Source organism: Propithecus coquereli, unplaced genomic scaffold (genome assembly GCF_000956105.1).
Source record: "Propithecus coquereli isolate 6110/MARCELLA unplaced genomic scaffold, Pcoq_1.0 Scaffold283, whole genome shotgun sequence".
NCBI lineage: Eukaryota > Metazoa > Chordata > Mammalia > Primates > Indriidae > Propithecus > Propithecus coquereli.
Window position 1 is genome coordinate 2414414 of NW_012148430.1, and position 24673 is coordinate 2439086.

The 24673-nt window shown below is 45.9% G+C and overlaps 1 protein-coding gene across 1 annotated transcript in view; it reads left to right on the forward strand.

Moving 5' to 3' along the window:
• Nucleotides 1-6: 6 nt before the first annotated feature.
• Nucleotides 7-24673, forward strand: part of APCDD1 (adenomatosis polyposis coli down-regulated 1) — a 32443-nt gene continuing 7776 nt past the window's right edge. The window contains exons 1-3 of the mRNA XM_012648376.1: nucleotides 7-37; nucleotides 12299-12482; nucleotides 15385-15916. Coding sequence (XP_012503830.1) covers nucleotides 12403-12482; nucleotides 15385-15916 — 612 coding nt within the window. The 5' untranslated portion in view covers nucleotides 7-37; nucleotides 12299-12402. The remainder of the gene's footprint in view (nucleotides 38-12298; nucleotides 12483-15384; nucleotides 15917-24673) is intronic.

The following is a 24673-nucleotide window of genomic DNA, read 5'->3' on the forward strand; positions in this document are numbered from 1 at the left end:
CTGCTCAGATACCTGTTCCCGGCCCTCCTGCTTCACGGTGAGTTCCCGAGGGCGGCTCGCTGCGAGCCCCGAGCCCAGGCGCGCCGCGGAAGCCCCCGAGAAGTCGGGTTGGGTCGCAGCCCGGTCTACACCGTCCCCTCGGCGGCTGCGAGGAGAGCCCCACGCCCGCCTGCTCAGCCCGGGGAGAGAGGGGACTATGCCCGGCTTCCTGGGCTCGGGCCCCCTTCCCCCAGCGGCGCCCAGAGCTGCTTTGCAGCAGGACTGTTCTTTCTGGAAGGGTGCGAAGCTCTCCCACGCCACACCTTTTATCTCCAGAATCCATCGCACCACGTCTGAGGGAGAACTTTCACCCACTGCGTTGCATTTTCTCACCGTACGTATGTGGCCTGTCATGAGTCGCAGGCTTCGCGAGTCCGCTTCCACAGTGTCAGGGTGCAGCCGGGGCCCTTGATGTGGTCCAAGCCTTCACGAGACTGTAAAGAGAAACTGTTCATTTAAGGGGGAGACGCATCTCGCGGGTGTTTGTCTGCCTCCCTGGGACTGGAGTTTGTTGTCTGCGTGCACACTGGCTCCCTGTTGAGAGGGTGGTGGGGGGTTTTCTCCCAAGTGGACTGTTGGGTTCTCCGGGTGCAGTTTCAAGAAACAGGGGACTCCTAGTAGCCAAGATATCACCATTAAAACCATTCTCCTAAGGTTCACGAGAACTTGACGCCTTATTTCCTGTGCTTCCTGTGCCACATTTTCTCAGGAGTTCTAGTAAACCTTTAGCTCAAGAACTTAAGCACTTTGAAAGGGTTCCAGGAATTGCACTGAGAAAAATAAGACAGAATTGCCTTAGGGTGAGCAAGGCAGGTTTTATGGCAGGTCGTGGTTGCTAATCATGACAGGCCACGGCAAAGCACATTGTGCTGATTCAGGTGTCCTGTCCCTAATGGCCAGACACCTGACATTCTGTAGAGTGACCTCACGGCTCTCCTTCCTCAACACCCACCACGGCCACTCCAAACCTGCAGCTGGTTCCAGCTTCAGAGTGCACTGTAGCCATGACTGAAAATTGGGCTGCGGACCCCCCAGAGGAGCAAGGAAAGGGAAGAGATTTTAACGCACAAGCTGCTGTGATGCTGTTTTCTTTGTAGTCCTGCCCGGGATGGGTGGCTCTCGTAGCTCCACAGGCCTTGTGAACTTGTCTGGCTGGGCCAGAACTGCCCAATTGCCCAGGTGTGCTCTGAGCCCCAGCGATCCCATAACTTTAAAAGTCAGGATGGAAGGCTTGCAGTTCGAGGGCAAAAGAGAGAAGGTATAATTATAGGGTTGGACTCCTAGGCCCATCTGCTTAGAATTACAGAGCAGTTTTAATCTTTGGCAGAAACATGAAACAAATCGGAGCCAATGAACAGATCAAACAGCAGCTGCCACACACAAGAAAAAAGAGAAGAGAGAGATGAAACAGGGAAAATTGTCCCCTTTAAAAAAATCATAATATCTGCGAAGAAAAAGGTAGTATTGTCAAATGACTTTAAAATAAAAACTTACTTGAACATTTGGCATAAAAAGATTTTTTTTGCATAAAATCATTGCCTTGTAAACTACAAAAGCTATCCTCAGAGATGCAACCTGGTCTAACTCTGAACATTTTCTCCCTCACTTGAGAGGCAGGGATTGTAATTATACTTCCTACCTACCAGTCCAAGCTGGGATAATAATAGCTGGCAGGTAACAAGAGCCCACGTATATCCTCACTGAGGGTCTAGTGTAGCCAGAAATCTCCCAAATTTGAGTCTGGAGTCTGAAGTAACTCCCTGGGATCTTGGGGTAGGGGGGAAGGTTTACCTAGACCACTGGTCCTGGAAGGGGGACAGGGAGCCGAGGAGTAACCAGAAAGGGCAGTCTGAGTACAAATGGGAGCACAGTGGAGCCAGACCATGTGTGTGCACATGTGTGTATATGAAGGGAATATAAGATGAAAAGAGAGTTTTGCAAAGTTTAATTGGATGATATGGATAAACTCATAAAAAGTTAATCCAATTTCAAAGTGAGTCTGCAGTGGCAAAATTATTAAAACTGAAGTTGCCCAAAGATCTGCTTAGATGCAGCAGGAGTGTCAAACTTTAGTGCAGAAAATAAACAGAGGGAATAGTTGTTCAAGTTATAAATCTTCAAGATTTAAGAAAGCATTGTCATAATTCGATAGGATAATGTAAAGCACTAGAAAAGAACTGGATATTCTGTCTTTCCTCCCCCCGATACTCCCCTGACCCCATGACTTTTCCTTGATTGAAGTAGTTTTAACAGCAAATGGGCATTAACCTAACCTAAGAGAACGTTTGATGAGTGGGTCCTACTTGACAGATAGGGGTTTTGCAGGCATTTAAAAATTCTGTCGTAACAGATGGAGCTTGATTATATATTTAAATAGAAGTTATAAATCTGAAGGAAATTGCCTGAAATCTTAGAATGGATTAATGATTTCCTGCAAAGTAGGCATTTTATTTGCTAACCATGTAATACCTTTTGTCTGTTTATAGTAGCAACTTAGTAGGTAAAAGCATATGTTCTAGGGTTATGAATGTTCTTATAATAAACTTTAATAAATTTTTTTCAGACACAACTCACAGATTATTTGTTATATCAAAAATCAGGTTAATAAGATGAAAAAGTGCATCCTGTGTGAGGATGCTGTAGATACCATCATGTTTGGCATCCAGTCTTTGTTCAGTTTTTTGGCTACTTCTATTTCAATTCATTGCAAGTTATAAATCACCCCTAAATCCTATCAGTGAGTAAATTAGGCTCTGGCAAGACTCGAGGCTCTTGTTTATTTTTGCTATTTTTTAAGACTGTAAATGTAGAGACCCAAGTTCAAAATTTGATGGCATGAAAGTATACATGTCAGTTTTACTTTCCTCCCCTTCAAATTCTGAAAACAATTGCATTTCTTAATCCAAATAAAGCCTATTGAATGTCACAGAGGTATGCAGCTGGAAGATGTCCATTATCACTGTTTTCTTTGCTTAGATAAAAGCCACAAAAGTTTCAGATGTCAAATTCTAAAAATCATTCAGCTCCAAAAACACAGATTAGCATGAGGTATCCAGAACAAGTGGGGCTTTAATGCATAGCAAAGTGCTAATTCTCTTTGCTAAGGGAAGCGTTTGATTTTAAGTTTTGGAGCTGATGTTGGGAGAGAGGTTCTATTCCCAAATGCAGTTTACTTTTGTAGAATTCATTGACTTTTCTGAGAGGTGAAGGTTCTTTCAGCTCTTTGCTTTCATGCAAGCTTATTCTGTCAAAACTTTTAAAAACTGTGTAGATTACCAAATGAGAGCTTAACCGACAAAATGTGAGGAAACATTTAAATAGAGTAAAATAGAAATCTTTGAAATACCATTTTACCGGACAGTTTTTGTAACCAAGAAAACATTGTCTTTCCTGCACTTTTTTTTTCCTTCTTAGTCATAGGAAGAAAATGAAATCTTGAAAAGAAACATGACTCATCTATACACAACAGGACAAGGGTCTCAACTTAGACAGATGTTAAATATTCTCTTGTTGAATAAATTGACTTGCCTCAAACATGTGGCTAAGGAATTTTATAATAGCCATGTTCATTCTTTTTCCCCCTAAATGAGAAAAGAACTAAATATAGGTGGGTGATATGACTATGTAATTACATACTACTGTTTAGGGACAGGCTGATGACAACTTGATATAATCAATCAAAGTGAAGCATAAAACATTTCAGACCAGAAATAGAAAATGATATGTTAGTGGTTGTATTCTGAAAGCATACACAGCATTCATAGACTTCACCTGGAGTTGAGGTGATCACAGAGAAAACATCAGGGAAAAAGATCTGCTGCCATCCTCCAAGTAGGATTTCTTACTGGGTTGATTTTGTGTACATAGGCCATTGGTTAGTTCACTCCAATTTAAGAATAAAATTTTTCTGGAAAGTCATGTGATAGGTAAGTACATATGTAGGTTAGAGAAAGCATATGATGTCACCCTAAAATTATTAAGAGTATTCTGTTCTGTAAGCATTTTCCAGCTTCATTCATTCAGCTAGCCATTTGTTCAATAAGTTCATTTATGAAGGCCTACTATTGCCAAGTGCTAGGGACAGGGGCCAAGGGAGGATGGCACAGTGTGGTTGATTGTGCTATTGTACTATTTTCCCTGCTGGGAATCCCACCAGCCTGAGTACACACACATCACACACCATCCACACACACCCACACACACACACAAGTGTGCTGAAGTGGGTGGGTATGGCAGCAATCAGCTGCAGACCCAACAGGCAAACTTTGCAACCTCTGGTGCAGCCCCAATGTCCAGTCTAAGGCCTAAGATGATGATATAGAAAAGGAAGTTGTTTTCAAATAAAGTTAAATGGAGCCAGGAATTTAAAATCTTGACTTGATTATATTTCTCACAAAGGGAAAATACTTCTAGATATGAAGGTTTAAAGATTGGTAAAAGCAGTTTTCTTAGCTTTTGTTTACTGCAAAAAAAAAAAATTGGAAATCAAACCAAGAATTTGGTAAGCACAGGTAGTAAAATCCAGTACTGTCCGTGATACATACATGCTTTATTCTGAAAAATGGAAAGCTCTGTTGGAGTTTATCTACCAGTATCCACTTCAAAGCACACCTTTACAGTAAGGATTGCTTATTTAATTGGGCAGGGCAATTTCATGGCTAAGTAATTACATGCATTTAATCTAATGAGTCACATTTTATGTATCAAGCCAGTTCTAACTTGAGAAGACTTTTCTCACTCTGATTATCAAAGTATATAGGGCACATTACATAAAATACAGAAACATACAAAATGAACAAGAACATAATCAAAACCCTCTACCCAGAGCCAACCATTACTAATATTTTGACATTATAGTTATTTAGCCTCTTTTAAATTAAGGATTTTTCTTAAGCATTAGAGTACATATATAGAGATTAAGTTGATCAAAGATTAGTTTAGTTCCAAGTGTTCTTGAAAATTATTGTTTCCTTCCCAATGCATTTTACATTTTATTATGTGTATTTTGGAACGTTTGATTTCCCAGTCAATCTAGATAGGCAGGTGAAAAGCTGTGGAATATATCTATTGAGATAATTCAGATTTTTAAAATGTTATTGAAAAATCAGAGACTTGGACATGGAGTATGCTGTCCTTTTTCACTTTCGCTTTATGTGTCAACAGTGGCCCATGCCTAAGACATAAGTGAGCGCACAGTAGGCACTCAACCATTTGTTGAGTGAATGAAGGTTGGATTTCAGAAGGCCAGTAGGCATTGCCCTCTTCCCTCTCCCATCTCTTCAGAGGCCTGTGTCTATGCAAAGGCTCGCTCACAGCCCCGTGGGTTTAGGAAGGGGACGCTCTGTGATGTACAGCGTGTGTTCCCTTTGAAACTGCTCCAAGGACTGCTTTCTGTGCACAGAATCTGGTAAATTCAAGTGATGTGAACAGTTAACCTGGACACACAGACTTTTATTTAGGGCATAAAGCTCTGTGTAAATGTCAACCCTGTACTTCCTTTCATTTAGGGACTCTTTTTTTTTTTTTATCATTGGGAATTTTCAGTCTCTCAACAGTAGACTGTTGGGATTATGATTGTAGTTAACATCATTGTACTGTCATTTAGGATTGCTGCTGCGGAGTAATTTATTCCTTGGGAGTAAATCACTAGTGCGCACACACTACACACATGTGAATAAGCCCCCCAGACCTGCAGGATCTCCCTTAGTGCTCTGGAAGTGGTAATCTATAAAATCGTACCCTAAAGCCTGTAGAATTTGATTTGTTTCTAACAGGTGAACAATTCCCTTGCAGAGTCTGCTTTTTTCTCTGACATCCCCTTTGCCATAATGATTTTATCTGGGTCCAGGCCATAGGACTCCTGGTGTGTGAAACTTTCTTATGGTGAAGTCATTTTGATAACCTCATTACTGGGAATTCCTCTGGACTGGCAACAGAACTTGGAGAGCTTCCAGTTTAGCTGGGATCATGGACTGACTGTTAGGTTTCCAATAGAGTGCCTCTGCCTGTATAGTGCTAGCATTTGATCAAATGAGGTCATATATACATAAAGTGAATTGTCAAGTCTTATACCAGCGTTAGTTATCATTATTATCATTTTTAGTTCATACAGGAAAAAGAAAGGCACATAGTTGATGACTTACCCAAAGCCACCTTGAAGATTAAAAACTCATAGCCATTTTCTTACTGACCATTTGGTTTTTCCTTTGAGATACTGTTTTTCCTGGATTCATTTTCAACAAAATTTTAGTAAATGGGAACCCCATCACTTAGACCCTTCAATTAAGGAAAACATCTGGAATCCTCAATTAATGAAAATGTTGATGTTATTTGTGTGTGCACTTACATACATAGCATGTGCCTTCCCACTCTTGTTTTATAAGTAGAGGAAGGGGAAAGAACCTTTCATGGCCTACCCAATGTTGTTACCTGTTCATTCCAGAACCCCTCTATCCGCAGCACCATCCTACAAGAACTGATGTTCCTAATAATTTCCTTGAGCCGCTTTATGAACCTGAATCATCAAAGAAAGATGATAATGTTAACTGCATTTGATATATAATAGCAGAAGTTTCAGCAACCGATATTGTGATTAACTAACACTTCCAGTTACACAAATAATCCAATGAAGTGGATGAGTTTAAACAGTATCATCATAGAAAAGCACATTTATTATTATAAATAATAGATGTATGCTCAGAGGAATTATTATTAGCTGCCATCCTTGAATTTTGCAGGATGATTGATTTATGCAATTTAAGATGTTTTAAAGTAGGACATATAATATTTTACAAAAGTTCCTTTTCAGATGTAGTGCTAAATTAGTGTGGCTTCTTTGCTTCCCTCCCTCCTCCACTTCCTCCTCCCTCCCTTCCTTTCATTTTTTAAAATATAACTTCTTGGTAGTACTTCCCCCCGCCCAAGGTGCAATTGATGTTCAATACCTCTCAAGACCACAGAAAAAGTTTACTATTATACTATCTGCTGAAAGCAGTTCCCTTCTCTTATCTTTCTCATTTATTTGATCAAAAATGATATGACGGAACCATTGCAGTTGCCTCATAATTGATCGTCCTGCTTCCAGTTTGTCTCCCACATGCCTCCAAAAAAGGGAAAAGCAATCGTTGCAAAATAGAATTCTTGTCATGCCATTGCACTGCATAAAATCTTCTCATGGAGTCTCTGCACCTTTCTGGTGCAGTCCCCACTCGGTGTGACACCTGTGCATGGTGCACTTGGTCGTGGCCCCACCTGCCTTTGACCTCGTCCTGGGCCACCCTGTGTTCTCTCCACCCTGAGCCGTTTCCAGTTCTTCGTATACAAGTCTCTCCGTCCCTCCTCCTTACGTTTGAATGTGCTGTGTGCTCTGCCTAGACCACTTCTGTTGAGTCTTCAAGGCATGGATGCCTTTTCATGAACTTCCCTGGGAGGAATTCAGACCCTTCTCCCTCTGTGTGGAGTCCCTCTATAAGGCCGTCTGGTTTCTCATCCGACTGAGACTCCCACGGGCATCATGTGCTCTGTGCCTAGAACAGTGCCTGCCTGTTCAGAGCATGCTGACTGTTTGAAGGAATGATGTGCTAGTTTCAGTCTCAGATTTGGGGTTGACGTACTCCAGGCAATGCAGTGAAAATGGGGGTCTCTGATTGGCCAGAAGTCTAAGGCTGGTCTCCTTGGAGGGGACACCATGGCTGCTCCTCGAGAAGGAAGCCTTGAAGTATAAGGTATAACTTTTGTGCTTGGCCTCTCCTGCAGCAAATTGCCTTTTAATTCCCAGCCATTGAACAGAACTAGTGCTCTCAAGAAAGCCCTACACATTCGACACATTGAGACGAGCCAAGTAGATATTGGAGACCACGCACAACTGTTGACCGAGGGCCTGAGACAGTTTCTCCTGCTTTACAGCTACTCCTTTCACTTGACCCATTTAATTTTGCTCTTTAGGAGTAATCAAGGTGATGGGTATTTTCAGGGAAAAGATAAAAAAAATAAATACCAACACCATTTTTCCATCCTAAAAATATAATATCACTCTAGAGTGAGCCCTGAATCACCATGTCCTTGTGAACTGTGCCGCCTGTGGAGTTCTCTGGCTGCCCACCTGGGTGCTCTTGCTGCGCCGACAGCCTCGCCAGCTTCCTGAGCTTTGCTTGTTGTAATAAGACCAGTAGCAAAAGGGGAATTTGTCTCTGGAAACCCTAAGCAATTCAATGTTCGTTATTCCCGCTTTGCAGTGAGTTGCGTATTTGCGGTTCTTGGATTTTATTTCTTCCACCACTGGTTAAAAGGCAAAACTGTGTTACTCTAGTCTCAGGAATGACCCACACGGTCGCTAACCACCACTCCCTCTCCTCTGCCTTTGGACTCTCCAGCCTCCTTCCCAGAGCCCTCCTTCCTCATCCTGTTCTTGTCCTTTGACATCCAGGCCAATGAGACCTTGAGAGCCTCAAGCTCAAGACATCTTTGTCTTTATACTTCTGGCCCCTAAAATATACAAAGTAATAGTTAATAGGTATCTGTTAAACTGACAGACACAGAGCCTGGTGCTTTGGGCCCCACTGTCTTCGTCAAGGGTCATGGTTTAACTTTGCTTGGGAGCCCCTGTGTCTCTATTCCGAGCACTTTGTCCTCCTCAGAGCCCAGAGTGAGACCTGACTCTGGATGACTTTCGCCATTATTTTAACTATTCTGTTAGTTAGAAGGGACTTTTTGAGAGTGCTCTAAGAGCCTTATTATTACTTCAAATAATAGCAGCTAACACGGAATGAAAGGCACTGTGCTAAACCGAGACCAACCTTGAGACCAGCTGGGTGATGCTGTTATCCCCCCATTACAGATGAGGAGCCTGAGGCTTGGAGAGGTTAAGTAATTTGTTCAAGGTCACAGTGCTAATAGTGTCTGTCATCGATTGCAAGTTACCCATTTTTTTCCTGAGATCTTTGCAGTGGTGTACTCTTCTTGGTGCCTTGGGGTTCCAGTCCCTGGTGGCCTGCAGGCAGGAGTCATAAAGGGGGACATAGCCTTTGCCTGTGTGACCCTGGACACAGATGCTCATGTTGTCCTCACGTCACTTCCTTTATGTGCGTCCTTGGTACTCATATCTTGAATTTAGTTGCACACAGTCTGGTTTTGAAAATGAAGAGAGTAAACTTTGGAGTCAGCATGCTTGCTTTGTTCTCCATAACTTACTTATAAATTACACTCTATCAGCACTGAAAAGAAAAGTCACTGTGAAAATCAGACAGATCTTGTAACAGAGCAGTGGAGCGTTCATCTGACATGAGCGAAGCAAAGATTTGTCACTAGAAGAATAACCTCAATTCCATATTTTCTCACACGGAACCAATCAATTACTTGGAAAGGGTGATACCTGCACAAAAAAGGAGGCAGTGTTTGCGTTTTGTTACTGAAATATGTGCAGAGCAAACGATAACCTGTCCCACGTGAAGCAGTGCCATGGAAGGCAAGAAAAATGACCAGATCTCTTTGAATATATAAAAGAAATGTCAGAGCCGTCGGAGGCTGATGTGAGCAATTCCTGGATATCTCAGGACTGTTGTTACGGCATTGTGTCATCGTTTAAATGCACGTTTTCGTCACTGATGATAAAATCATGGTACATCTGAGTAATCATTGATGTTGAATTTGATGAAATCCTTCAAGTGGCAGATCCAGTTTCAAACCCATACAGCCTAGCTCTAGGGATTTCCACATCCACTACACTCCTGGCTTTTATTATCTTTATGGGAAAACGTTAGCAGGGTGTAAAGGGGTTTACAAATCAAGTTTTAGAACACAGCTGACTTGATAGTGAGATGATGGCTTGTTTACCGAATGCTTAGTGCCATGTTTAAAGCAGAATCTCCCCCAGTACCTGGTGGCTTTAATTAAAACCTATTTTAAGTTAGCCATAATTAATCACTCCATTGACCTATCAGACAGCAGCGGGTTGTACTGTGTTTCCATTCCTTGATTGCCTAACAGGGACATGGAGGAGATGCTTACAGTCATCGAGACAATTGAACTGTTGGGGTTGGCGGAGGTGCGAGGAAGAGTTCCCCTCTCCCCTCCTCTCGTTCAGAACCACCTGAGACATCTACACGGGTGTCCACAAATGGAGATTAAAACATTAGAACAGTGATCTCGATCAGAAGACACAGTGTTGATGTGTGTCCATGATAGGAGTGCTAACAGGTCACCCTGAATGTGTGGCCCAGTGCCACAGCTGAACTGCTGGGGGGCCAGGTCCTCACTATATGGGGGGAGCTGATCAGAATGCATGTATTTAATATTTTGTACATAGGCTGGTTTTGGAAACAGAAAGAAAAATGACTGAGTCAAGCATGCTTGCTTCTGCCTCTGTCTATATCCATTTCTCTGTAACTCATACTGCTTCACCTGGGGAGGGTTGATCGAGGGAGAGGAGGGATTGCCCAGGAGGACCACTCTAGAGGAGATGCCTTCCCTCAGTGGAAATCGAGGCCTCAGGAAGGGGGCCCTCACTTAGTAACCGTGACCGTGAATAATGACACCAACAGACAGATTTTTCATTTTAGAGTTTCCCTCATTGTAGCCTGAGCCAGAACCAGTGGACTTGGCCAAATGGTGAGGTTGCATTTAATGTGAATATGGCCCAGTCCTCTGTGTCTAAAATCTCTTTCCATAGTTTTCAGTTGGTTGAATAATGCCCATAGGTATCTTTGCCTCATTGACCTTCATTGCATGTAAGATCTGCAAGAACAACCAGAACCTGTTGTTCCATCCCAAAGCCAGCATTTTACTTAGAAGAAAAACCTGAGAGTTTAGATATGGAAACTTCTGTCTTCTCAATGCCAAGACCTTTCATGAAAATTAGTTTGATCCTCTGGATGTTTTGGCCACATGATGGCAAATATCTGAATATTTTAAAGATATTTGAATGTTACCAACCTGCAGGCCTGAGTTTATCCAGGTAGATTTTCATCATGTTGCTACAAGTCACTATATTCTGGATCTAACTTTTCATTTTCAAATCATCTCATAAACCATGGTTTCTCTGTAAAGTTACTTGGGTGGTCATTAAAAAATATATAATTGCCTTCTTATAAGCAATACTCTAACAGGTGCATTTTATTTATTTTGTGTATTTTTAAAAATTTTATACATTTGTCTAGCTAGTGTCTTTTTTGCTAATACAGTGCTGAATACGTAGTAGGTCCACCATAAAAACCTATAATTTGTTAATCCTTTCAGGAGTGAATCTCAAAGGAGACAGTGGGCTTTCATATTATAACACCATTCGTTTTTATCACTTTATTCTGAACATTAGGCTGATAGGTTTTGGCCAACCTAAACTAATTATACTGAAGATAAACTCAGTGCTAGTGTTCCTTTACCCCTGGAAAATAAAAATATGCAATCATCTTACACTTATTCTTAATTTAAAACTTTATATTGTATGTTTAGCAGTTTCTGGCTTTGTGGGGGTGAAGGGCCGGGCTTGGAAGATAATGGGAGGGAAGGTCACATGCTCCCCCACTGCAGGAAGGTATATGGCTCACACCCCTGGCGAGCAGCCCCATAGAGGGCATCCCTTTGGAGGCTAAGAACCAGAGCGTGCATGACTTGGTGTGGGCCGATGGGAGCCAATCCAGGGAGCAGGTCCCAGCTGGGAGCCCTCTGAGCTATTCCCTTGGCCTTTTTCCTTCCGTTCTGCCTGGGCTGCATTTTTACCAAGGCTGATCTCCTTGCTCTTTCCTTTCCTCACCTAAATGTGTCATTTTGCACATCCACCCTCATGATGTCCCCTATCCACCCTCATGATGTCCCCTTTCTCAACCCTCCCTTCAACCCCACCTCCTCCTCTTTGGTGACTCCAGAACATGTCTATGTCCATTTCTCTCTCCTACAACGCCTGTTCCATTCACCTGCCCACACCACGCAAGTACTGATTTAGATGCATGACCTTCTTTGCTGTTCCACAGATGCATGGCTTAGAGCTCTGGCTTTGCCAGGAACTAACTAAGTGACCTCAAGCAAACTATGTGCATTATTTCCAAGGACCTCAGTTTTCTCACCAGGGAAATGATGTCCAAAAACACTTCCTACTTTGAAATGTGTACCCTTTGAAAGTGTGCACAGTGATAAAACCTGGGAGAGTAAGTGACCATCTCCCACCTGCAGCCACTGCCTGCTGCAGAGGCAGTTGTTTGGCCTGATTCACATCTGCTGCTGGTTCTTCTCTTTCTTGGCTAACTTTCTGCTTTTTTTTTTTTTTTAGGGCTGGGAGAGGGTTCTGCCCTCCTTCATCCGGACAGCAGATCCCATCCTAGGTCCTTTGAGAAAAGTGCCTGGAGGGCTTTCAAGGAGTCACAGTGCCATCACATGCTGAAACATCTCCACAATGGCGCACGGATCACTGTGCAGATGCCGCCTACGATCGAGGGCCACTGGGTCTCCACGGGGTAAGAGCAGCGAGGGGAGGGGGGTCTGGGAGGGACCAGAGAGCACACTTCCATGGAAGACCCTTCTTATGGGTTCCAGATGCATAGAGACTTTGTATAATCTACAGTGATTTAGGTGTTGTCTAAATTCTAACTAAGAACCAAACCACTCTTTGAAATTATGGTTGGTTAAGAAACAGAGCTAAGTACTGTAGAAATCTTATGCTAAGGCAGAGATTATATTGTACCTCTGTTAACCACACAGTGTGAGTGAATAGATCCTTGTTTACTGAACTCTTTGGGACCACTTGCGTATAAAAAGAAACCATTAGCAAGTGAAATTAAGAGTCTGCGTTTCACCAATGCTGAAACATGACTTGCAAGCTTCTTATGGGCTAAATATTCTAGCCATATTCTGGTAATTTAATATATGGCTCCAGGGTTCTAAGTAAGTTAAAAGCTACCTCTACTAGCCAGGGCGTAGTTCTTGGATTCTTTTCCATGCTGTGAAGCTGAGATTTATCCCAGTTTTAGCTCTGGCTTATCTTCCATTAGAGCTTTTAAAAATAGCCTAGAGGCAGATCTGTGATTTTTTTTTTTTTTTCCTACCCATTAAATTGTTGAGAATTAACAAGACTAACTCTGGGATCTGATCACTCCTCCCTGTGCACTATTCCTGGGATATGGATAGCAGCCTCCAGGTACCGTGGGGAGGGATCAAATGAATATGGAGAAGAGAAAAAAGAAATTTTGTAGTGTAATGAAAAACCAGAATTTTTTTTTCTAAAAAATGAGAATGAGGTCTCTCAAAATAACCATATGATAAATAATTTGTATAAACAATCTTAACATTATGTTCTGTAAAATTATTTACGTTTTATTCAACAAATATTTACTGAATGCCTACTGTGTGCCAAGCACTAGTCTAGATTTTGCATATGTGTGTGTGTGTATATATATATATATATAGCAGTGGACAAAACAGATGTGGTCCTTAGCTTCAGGGATTTTACAAGTAAACACACATAGTGCTGTGAAGAGGGGTAGTGGGCAACAGATGCTAAAGGAGAATGCCAGGGGACCCTATTTTAGGATCAGGGTGGGGTCCAGAGAGTCTACTAAAGAAGGGGACCCTTGAGCTGAGACATCATTGTCTGTGCAAAGGCTGCAGGAAGAGCTTTATATCTGGCAGAACCGGCAGAGGCTGGCTAGATTGGAGGATGGGTGTTGGAGAGCCCTGTGGCCGGGGTGCGGTAAAGCAGGGAGAACCGCCAGAGGAGCCGAGGTGCTCTTTGCAGACTAGGTCTCCTTCTAACCCAAGACGACTGGGAAGTCATGGAAGGGTCTTCAGCAGGGGCCATGCTTAAGACATGGTCCAACTTTACAAAAGGGCACTCTGGCTGCTCCGTGGCAAATGGTGGGAGAAAAAGTGATTTGGGGATAACCACTTAAAAGACCGTTGCAACTGTTCTGGCTGGAGAGGATTAGGGAGGAGGGGTGCAGGGGTGATTGAGAAGTGGCCAGACCTGAGATCCATTGTACGTGAGAGGCAGAAGAATCAGGTTGTTGATATTTAGATAAAAAATTAAAAATATGGGATCTTCTTTTCTAAACCTCAGCTGACATGAATCACTGCTTATGCTAAACTTCTCTTGCTTTCGGGGAGAAATCTGGGGTGTTTTCTCTCCTTTTTCTCGGATTACAGATGCTCTAAGGACTGCTGAGTGCTTTATGTCCATAGGATGTTATTAATATTTGACATCAGTTGTCAAACTTTACATAGCAACAGGTACCGCTTCTAAGTAGTATATGTCTTTCACCAGGCTCTTGACTAAAAAATTAAAATGTTAGCAATTTTGGGACCCTATTGTGTTTGGAATTTTAGCCTTGCTGCTTGATTTGGTAACACAAAGTCAGCTCAAACCAGAATCGATGTTAAAGCTGTAGACGTGAGCAGAGTTAGAAGAGCAAAATTGATGAGCTGAAAGTCATGATGTAACTGAGACTAGGATCTAACAAAAGTTCATGGACAGATTCTTTGAACAATGCTTGAAGAACTCCTTCTCCCTTCCCCTGTACGGACTCTGCTGGTTCCGTAGGAGTCGACATTGGAGTGGTGTGAGAACACCCCTGAGGTAAAACCCACTCCCGTCGTGCTCTGGAGATCCAGTCTAAGTGCTTCTGGCTTAGGCATCTAGCATTGATCTAAAGCTACACTGTCAACCAGCACAAACAAAAGAAACCCTTATTTCTGCTATTGGGTTAGCTTTGCTTTCACGTAATTACCCCTTTATTTTTCTGCCAGAGGGAAAATTAATTTTGAATGGATAAGAGGGCAAGTTTCCATGTGCCACTAGGTGACTGGATTCCATTTCAGGATGACATACATTCTGCACCTGCTTGCTCTAGACAAGGCCCATAAAAGTGTTCAGGAAGTGAGCTATTTTTGAATTAGCATAAGAGAACTTCTTTTATAGGCCAGCACTACGCTCCTCTTCCCTATCCAGAAAGAAAGAAATTTCTGTGTATGCTAGGCCCACAGGTGGAGGTGAGGACAGCAGGTGTCTGCTCTCCTGGCCTGTTCATCAAAGGAGTGGAGACTTCCCAGAGTAGAGTGAGCAGGAGCTCGTCAGCCGAGCTGGACGACCTGGATTCATGGTCTGGCTCTGATACTTGCAGGTTATGTGACCTTGGACATGTTCCTCAACCTTGTGCCTCTGTTTCCCCATCTGTAAAGTGTGGGTGATCATACCACCTCACTCCCAAGTTGTTGTGAGGATTCAGTGGATTGGTATCTATACGGACCTACAACAGTGTCTGGCCCATAGTCAGTTATTATTTCTATAATTTCTTAACACTATAATAAATCTCTTCCTCGTGTCTTCGGCTTAAAAAGGTCTTTCCTTCCCCTTTTCTGCTTCAGCTGCGAAGTAAGGTCAGGCCCAGAGTTCATCACAAGGTCTTACAGATTCTACCACAATAACACCTTCAAGGCCTACCAGTTTTATTATGGCAGCAACCGGTGCACGAACCCCACCTACACGCTCATCATCCGCGGCAAGATCCGCCTCCGCCAGGCCTCCTGGATCATCCGAGGGGGCACCGAAGCCGACTACCAGCTGCACAACGTCCAGGTTATCTGCCACACGGAGGCGGTGGCCGAGAAGCTCGGCCAGCTGGTGAACCGCACCTGCCCGGGCTTCCTCGACGCCGGCGGCCCCTGGGTGCAGGACGTGGCCTACGACCTGTGGCGGGAGGAGAACGGCTGCGAGTGCACCAAGGCCGTGAGCTTCGCCATGCACGAGCTCCAGCTCATCCGGGTGGAGAAGCAGTACCTGCACCACAACCTGGACCACCTTGTCGAGGAGCTCTTCCTCGGCGACATTCACACCGACGCCACCCAGAGGATGTTCTACCGGCCGTCCAGTTACCAGCCCCCGCTGCAGAATGCCAAGGTACCGGTTTCCGCCACTGCCTTCAGACCCTGCCTTCCCCTCTCAAGTAAAATGGGTGTCATGGGGCGGGGGGAACCTGGGAAAGGGAGAATTCCGTGTCTCACAGGGGCAGGCCGAGGGGGCTGCTGTGAGTGGAGGAGCTGTGGAAGGCTGGTTGGGGGCACTAGCCACAGGAGACCTGGGTCGGCCACCAACCCGCCTTGGGATGTGGCCCCGGTTCTCCTACGCCTAAGGCTGCTCCCGGCTCTCACATCCTAGGAACGCCCCTGGGATTCCAAGGGGAAAGCACGAAGGATATGTGGAGATTCTACAGCCACACTCGGGAAAGATAAGGAACGACTACAGGGACCGCAGGCGGGACAGAGAGGGCGAGGGACAGTGGGATTGGCGCAGGGCTAGACTCCACAGAGCTGTCACCTGGGCCACCGCCCTCAGTCTTCCCGGCGCCATGGGGGCGGAGGCGGCGGTCCAGGGGAGATGGCAGAGAGTTCCCGTGCCGCCGTGAGCCCAGACTCTTCCTCCAGACCCACACTCTTTCCATTTTACTGCGAGAAATGTAAAGTCACTGTGACGGGGGACTGAGGAGGCAGGAAACAATTAAACCTTGCAACGTGGTTCTTGAATGATATTCCAGTAATTGTATTTGGAATTCACAAGGCATTTCCTTCCCACAAGCTCAGAATGTATGTCCGCCTGTAACTCTGTCGTCCCCACCGCAGAGCCTGTGAAGTCGCTGCGGGGGCGGGGGGTGGGGGGCTCCTGGTCAGTCCGAGCAGGGTGCCCCGTGTGCTGCGGGTGGCTGGGCAGCGCTCTCTGGAGGGTCCCCTGCTGTCCTGACCGGCTTTGGGGAACGTTCTCCAGCACAGAGGCTCTGACTGCAGAGCCCGCCTGACTTTTGTTTGGTGGATTCTTCGTTTTTTCCCTCTGACGTTACTCGTGACTGGTGGAGATATAGCAGGGCACTTCCTATGCCAGAGGCTGCTCACCGTTACCTTTTTCTGTCCATGCCGTTGTGAGCTCGTAATGACAGTAGCCCTTGCTATGATTATGAGATACCCGCTGCGGAAGCCCGCTGGGCGGGGCTGCCTCCCCTGGCCGCGCCTGGTCAGGTGAGCGGTCTCTGAGCGCAGTCCGGCCAACTCACAGACGGTGCCGTGTGGACGTGAAGCCCCGAGGCCCTGTGCCCTCAGACCCACTCTCCCTGCCCTGAGGCTGCACAGGCGTCTCCTTGTGGGGACTGGGATGCTACTGGGCTTTGTTCCAACACAGAGTGGGAGCCGGGCTCATTTTGTCCTGCCTTTTGAGTTTCAGACACACTGAAGAGATCAAGGTGAGTCAGGGCAGGGAGGGAGGGGCAGCCCCTAACGCCACTCCACTGTGGCAGCTGTTGGGGTCCAAGAGGCTCTCCTAGAACAGGCAACAGGGAAAGGGCCCACAGCTCTGCCCCTTTAGCATGTTGAGTCTCCAGCAAAGGCATCCGGAGGAGAATCTGCTCCCCAGGGTGACCCTGGGCCAGGTGTCAGTGGCTCTCTTGGGAGAATGGGTAGGAAACCTGTGCTTCCACTGGCGCTTTGGGACCTTTCCAGTTGGTCACGTTATCCAGAGGCAGCGCTGAGCACCGGAGCTACATAGCGAGTCTTTGGAATCTCTGGTTTGAGCAGGGAAAGGGGATTTTCACCCCTACATTTTGCTTTTTCTGAGTATGGTCTACCCGACTTTCAGACGATCTCAGTGATGAGAGACATGTGCAGATGTCATGAATAAATCAGGCCAGAGATAATCCAGAGACCACCTTAGTCAAGAGTGTCCCACCCGAGCTCTTGTGAAGATCTGCTAAATAGCAACACCTTTCTCGTCCCCTGCTCACCCCCCAGCAGAGACACTAACAGAGACACAAATGAGCAGCGAAACCCCAAAAGCGGGAGAGGGGAGTCAGCGCTGAGCGAGGGGCAGGTGTGGCCAGGGAACGTGCCAGGGCAGAGGCAGGGCCGGCTGTGGGCTCCATACCTGACCTTGGGCTGGTCCTTGGCGCTCACCCGGGTTCTGGTTCCATTTCCGCACCCTCACGCACTTGCGTGGGCTCTTTGATCTCTTAAGCTCTTTTTAGTACTGGGGGGAAAGGGATTCGCCATCACCACCTTCCTTTTCTTACCTCTGTCTCTCTCCTCTCAGTTTCCTGTGGCATTCTGACAGGTCAAAGTGGCATTCCCACGGCTCTCTCGGTGATTCTCTCTCTCTCGCCCTCTAGTCCAGGAGGAGGGACTTTGCATTCTGGTTAGTGTCCCTCTGTCCAAACAGAGCCTTCCTGTGGCTCCTGGAGGGAAAATGTCTTGAAACTGAAAGTTATATTAAATACTGGCATGGGAATTAAGGATGGCAGTTGTAAGCTTACCTTTTGAGATTTTTTTTTAACATTTTCTGGATAAATTGGCAAGAATATGGGCTTTGGAAATGGTAGCCAATCCTGGAATCCGATTCTTTTGCTGTCATCGGCCATGTGGCATTGGTAGTTATCTGACCTATTGGAGCCTTCATTTTATTTTTTTCTATAAAATGGTACAAATGTAAGAATTGATAGGGTTAATGTGCAGAATGCTGTCTGGCATCTGGAAAGGGGCCCTCTCCGAAGCTCCTGTCTCCTGCAACCTGGAATAAGTCACCCTTCTGGGCCGATGGCTAGCAGAGTAGAGGAATGAGAATGGTGGTTGACCAGGGGATATCGGTGTTTGATGGCGCCTACTGTAAAACATTTCCCCCCATTTTCTCCTCCCTCCTCTACTAAGACAGTTGTGGGAACATTTACCCATATTTTTAAGAAGTAGATTCTTCAAAGTCTAGACCTGATTCCCTGATTCCAGAACTGCTGAGGATGGAAAGAACCTTAGGACCTTGGATATTATCCAGGACATACTGTTAAGTGGGGGGAAAAGGAAAAGGAAGGTACAGAATAGTATGAATAATATGATGCTGCTTATATAAAACTATTAGTGAAAGAAGAAGGGGAAGATGAGCTTGCAAAGGAATCATATTTCTGGAAGGTTCTTCCTGATTGCCTCTGAGGGAACTGTATGGACTTTTCAGTTTTTGTCCCTCTTGCATTTTGTGCTGTGATCTTACATTACCTAAACACAATCACCACACAAAATTTAATTTAAAAAACAAAAAACCAGCTAGGACTCTGAGGCTCAGAGGGATGCTGTGGCCACAGATGGAGGTGGCGGCCCCGCTGAGAGGAGGACCCAGGCTTCCAGAGCCCGCCCCGCTGCCCGGCGGGATGGCTGGGGGGTCAGTAGAAGGCCACGTGGCTCTGGGAGCTGAAAGGGCCCATTCTTCTCTGTTGTCCCTCACCTTGTACCTCTTGGCCTGCGGTGCGCAGTGGAGTCTTCAGGAAGTTTTTAGCTCCTTCCCCAGGACAGCTAAGAGACAGAATAAATGCACTTGGCCGTTGGTGTCTTTCCAGATGCTGGGCACTGCAGAGCCCAGTTGCTGTGTGCCCACGAGGGCCCTGCAGGAGCAGGTTGTCTGAGCTGGCTGTGGCCGCCCGCCCGGGACAGGGAGAAGGGCTGGGAGAGCGTCTCCAAAGACCGCACAGGCTGCCTGGGAGAGGCCGGAGCCTCCCGCTTTGAACTCTTCGCCTTCCCTAATTGCTGGTCCATAGAGACCTGGCCGAAAATTAGTCTAAATGGTAAATTGAGTTTGAAACCACGAGTCTCAGCCCCTCTAGAAACAGGACACCGTATAAAAATAGAAACTTTAAGTCAACTTGTTTTTTTAAGCTTTATGCAGCTTTGCTGTGAGGTTCACAGTCCTTTGGCAAATAAATTATGTTTGAAGAGCTTCAGGTGTGCTGGGAGGGTTCTTTCAGGATGGAACTGGCTACTCTTCATTAAAAAAAAAATCAAGACAGCTTAAAATAACCCCGAAAGATCTTTTGCCTGAATCGAGTTTAGCATCAGGGCAGCCCTTACCCTCTGCCTAGATTCCTCAGAACCGGGCAGTCGGAGGGGTGGCAGCTAGGTTCATTCTTTCAGTGATGGAATCAAATGGTTATTAAAAGCAAATGATTGCCAGGGTCGTTAGAAACGCCAGCGCCTCAGGATCAGACTTGTAAGCAAATGGAATTGGTCTTTCTCCAAAATCCTGCACTGCTTTAACCACAGGGTTGTAAATCAAAGGGGCTGTCTGAAAACCAGACAGCTTTCCCCGAGCTATGCATGTTAAATATTCTGTCCTGCACGTGTTCGGCTGGGGAGCTGCACATGGGAGGAAGAAAGCACCAGGTTTTAGAGTGAGCACTGTGGAAGAACAAATGCTCCTGCGCTTGCTCTCTTGAAATCCGCGGGGGCCTCTGAGCCGTGAGCCAGCATACGTTTTGGAGGAAGCTTGCCTCGCAGAGCCTTTAGAGTCTGTGTTCACCGTGAGACTTCCGGATAGCTGTGACACCAGAGGGGCGGCGGGTCAAGTGGCCCTGGACAGTGGACTTTTCAGCCCAGCTGCGGGAGATGGCTCTGCAGCAGGGAGGGGTCCCCTCACGCATCTGCTTGGCTCAGCTCCTGGACGGCTGGGTGATGGAGTCGCTAGAGTGTGGAAGGGGCCAGGTGCTTATAGAAGAATTCCATGCCCTTCTCCTTCTGCCTGCGTAGGGAGGGCAGAGGGATTTGCAGAGGTGATGGGAGATGAAGGCGGTGGCAGAGGATCAGAAGCTCAAAGAGGCATGACCTAGAACAGTTTCAGAAGCCAGTCCTATGTGAAGAACCCCAGAAGAAAACTGTGATCACTCACCAGAGCCCAGGTGTTCACTGTAAGGCAGCAAACGTTGCACATTCTATGAAAAAATGGAGCTATTTTGAAAGCTTTTTTGAAAAACCAAAAAGTCCATACAGTTCCCTTAGAGGCAATCAGGAAGAACCTTCCAGGAATATGATTCCTTTGCAAGCTCATCTTCTCCTTCTTCTTTCACTAGTAGTTGGGGTCAGATGAAGGGGTCTTGACCCTGAGAGGGTTGCTTTTGTGGACATTTTATTTGGGCCAAGGTTTGACGATTGCCGGCCTACACGACTGCTGGCACACAGTTTTATTGCAGAAACAGCTCATGATATTTCTTGATTCCAGAGTATTTCAGCAGATAAACAGGCAGGCAAGGTTGCTTTATTTAAGGAGCTAAAGGACCAGGAAGTATTTGTTGTCAGGGACAATGCAAGTGGTAAACATTTCATCCCTTAAAAGGCAAGAAAGCTGAGAGGACGCAACCAAGGCCTGCAAAAGCAGGAAATCAGCCATTTAAAAAGTACACTCTAAGTCCTTACCGCTGGGAGTGTCAGCTCCCTGCAGGGAGAGAGGAGGAGGATGGGCCAGGCCAGGGGGCTGCTGGATTTATAGCAGATTTAATTTAATTATGTAAATTAGTCTAATTATTTAAATGAATCAAAATGGACAGGAGTGGAAGAAGTAATCAAACAAGTAAAAATAAATAAAAATTCTCTTTGGAAACCATTCTTAAAGTCATTGCTCCCAAAACAGTTTCTTGTGATCCTTTTTATCTAGCTGTTGGGTCTGTAGTCATGTATATGTCCAGGCAAGGGGGAAGCAAGATGATCTTTTGTGTGATCACTGATGTCTCCTAAAACAGGAAAGGCCTTGTCAGTTCATTTCTCAGATTCTAAACTTCATAGAAAGCCCATTTCTAGAGATATAATGTGGCTCCAGAGGACCCACCGAGTGCTCCTTCTGAACTCCAGGACACAGAAGAGTGTTTGGTTGAGTTTTGCTCCCCTGAGCTTCGGTGGCCAACTGCAGACCCGGGGACCAGCAGTGTACTCTTCTCCTGGCCCAGGCCCCTTCCTGGGTATCTGTATCTGGCTGTGGGTTGCATTGCAGTGTGTCCCCGGGGCTCTCTGGGTCCTTCTTAGTGCCTTGTGCCCTGCGCATGTGCCCTCCTCCTGGTGGGGTGACTGGGCTGCACTGAATCCGTGACTGCGGTGCCGCCCCTGCCTGCCGGGAGCAGGTGTCTCAGCCTGGGCTGCTGTAACAAAGCACCGGGGACTGAGGGACTCAGAAACAACAGCCACTTGTTTCTTACAGCTCTGGAGGCTGGAGGGCTGAGGTCGAGGCACCGGCATGGTGGGATTCTGGTCAGGGCCCTATTCCAGACGGTGCACTGCTGACTCCTCACTGTGTCCTCGTGTGGTGGGGAGAGCACTAGAGAGCGCTCAGACCTCTTTTATAAGGGCGCTAATCCCATTGATGAGGGCTCCACCCTCATGACCGGGTCACCGCCCAAAGGCCCACCTCCTAATTCCCTCACATTTGGAGTTAGGACTTCAACATATGACTTTGGAGGGACACAAACATTCAGTGCATTCCAGCAGGGTAGCCTTTGCTCAAAGCTACAGTTAAAGGGACACGATGTGGGTAGCCACAGCTATTCACCCTAAATCCTTCTGAAAGTGGAATCACTGACATCCTTTTAAGCGACCAAAACGAGCCTGAAGTTCAGAAGCTCCTAGAATCCCAGATCGGAAAAGCACCCTGAGGTCCCTCCCACGAGGTGTACGGACACTTGTCATTTGCGATGAATGCTGGCTACTCTGTCCATCCCTTCCATTGCGCAGTGACAGCTTTCTGTCCGTCCGTCTGGCAGCCCGGAGCCCCCACCATCTCCACTGCATGTGCAGCTCTGTCCTGGATGTCATGGGACAGGGCACCCGGTCTTGGCCTCAAAGAACTTCCGGTGCCAAGGAGGAGACCTGGGAAGGATGTACCTGCAGGATTATCTACAGCAGAAAGTTAATCAAACACATGGAAAATTGCACTTGTAAAGAAAGCTTTTGACATGGGCCATTAGCCACAGCAGGTTTCTTTCTGAGAAACATTCATGTGTTTTTTTGTCTCAGGGAACAGCGAGAAGTTTCCATCATCTGTTCCCATTTCTCCTCCTCTTTGAACAAAACTTTTAGCCCAAGATATACTGCTTTTGAAGACTTCGTGTTTTATCCAGCCTGCTTCCTTAGTTGATCTGTTCACAGCACGATCACATCAAGTAATTTCTTCCATTCTGGGAAGACGGCGAAAACAAGTGGATACTGTCAGCAATGGTTGTTGACGAACCGACTCTCCAGAAATAAATACTGGCAGGGAACAGGAGAAAGCGGAGGAATCCCCATCGGTCATCGACCAGAGAAGACCTTGTCCTGAGGCTGGAGTCCTGGATGGGGACTGTCTGTTCCTTGTAGGACGCCAGCAAAGAGGGGCAGCCCAGGGCCAGGAGGTGACACTCAGCTAGTCCTGACACCAAATTAGGGTCCTGATTCTACTTTGGGTTTGTAAAGTCATCTGAGCCAAGTTATTTTCTCTCCCTGGGCCTTGGCTGCCTCATCTGTAAAATGTACCCATGGTCTCCTTGGGAGGGGGTAAGGCTTAGGGAGAGGATGGACTCGAGACCCCCAGACTCAAATGTCCTGCCAATGCAAACTGCAGTTATTGAACGCGTTACCAGGGAGCGGGCAGGAATCAGAGAGCAGAGTAGGCACAACCCCACTTTTTGCCAAGAACACTGCACGCTTACAAAGTGTAAGGTTTATTTTTCGTTTTGAGAATAAGCTTGATTGTTTTTTCTTTTCTGAGATTAATTGTATAGAGATCTTTTTCCCCTCCCCCTTCTGAATTAAAGCTTTTTATAGTGAGTGTGAAGAACTGCAACAAGGAAACACTTTCTGGTCCCCCTGCTTTGACCTGCAAATCTGTGCACCGAACTCTGACTTTACACTGCCCTTGCTACAATTCGGGGGAAGGGCAGCAGGTTGGTGAGGCGGGGGAAGACGCTTCCCAAGTGAGAACCACGTGTAGAACGCGGATCTAAAGAGACAGGGGGATTCAATAAAGCAAGTCATCCTGCACAGCACACATCGCTGTTCGTGTTTAAAAACTCTACACGTAATTCTCTTTCCATTTACTCATCTCGGAAGGATACTACTTAAGAAAAGTATCTTAGAAAAGAGAAACGTTAGAGCCAATACGATGTATAGGCTTGAATTTCTGCTTCCTTGTAGTTGCACCTGTAATTTTGATTCAAGACAAAGATTGTGAGAATTAGGAGTACGAGTGATTTTTCTTAAATCTGTCTCTAAAACCGAGGTGTCTCCTTGTACATCCATAGCTAAAACTGTTCCCTTGGTCACAGAATCCACAAAGAGGCCAAAATACTTCCCTTATTTATGACACCTTTGGTTTAGCTTTAATGACAGCTAAAGAGTTGTTTCAAGGCCGGACGCGGTGGCTCACGCCTGTAATCCTAGCACTCTGGGAGGCCGAGACAGGCAGATTGTTTGAGCTCAGGAGTTGGAAACCAGCCTGAGCAAGAGTGAGACCCCGTCTCTACTAAACATAGAAAGAAATTAATCAGGCAACTAAATTATCCGGGCATGGTGGCGCATGCCTGTAATCCCAGCTACTCGGGAGGCTGAGGCAGAAGGATCACTTGAGCCCAGGAGTTTGAGGTTGCTGTGAGCTAGGCTGACGCCACGGCACTCACTCTAGCCCGGGCAAAAGAGTGAGACTCTGTCTCAAAAAAAAAAAAAAAGAGTTGTTTTAAGTAACTAATCAACTCAACAACAGCAAAATGATTTAAAAATAGGTGAAGGGCTTGAACAGACATTTCTCTAAAGAAGATTTTCAAATGGCCGCTAAGCACATAAAAAGATGTTCAGCATTGCTAATCATTAGGGAAACGTAAATCAAAACCACAATGGGATACCAAGT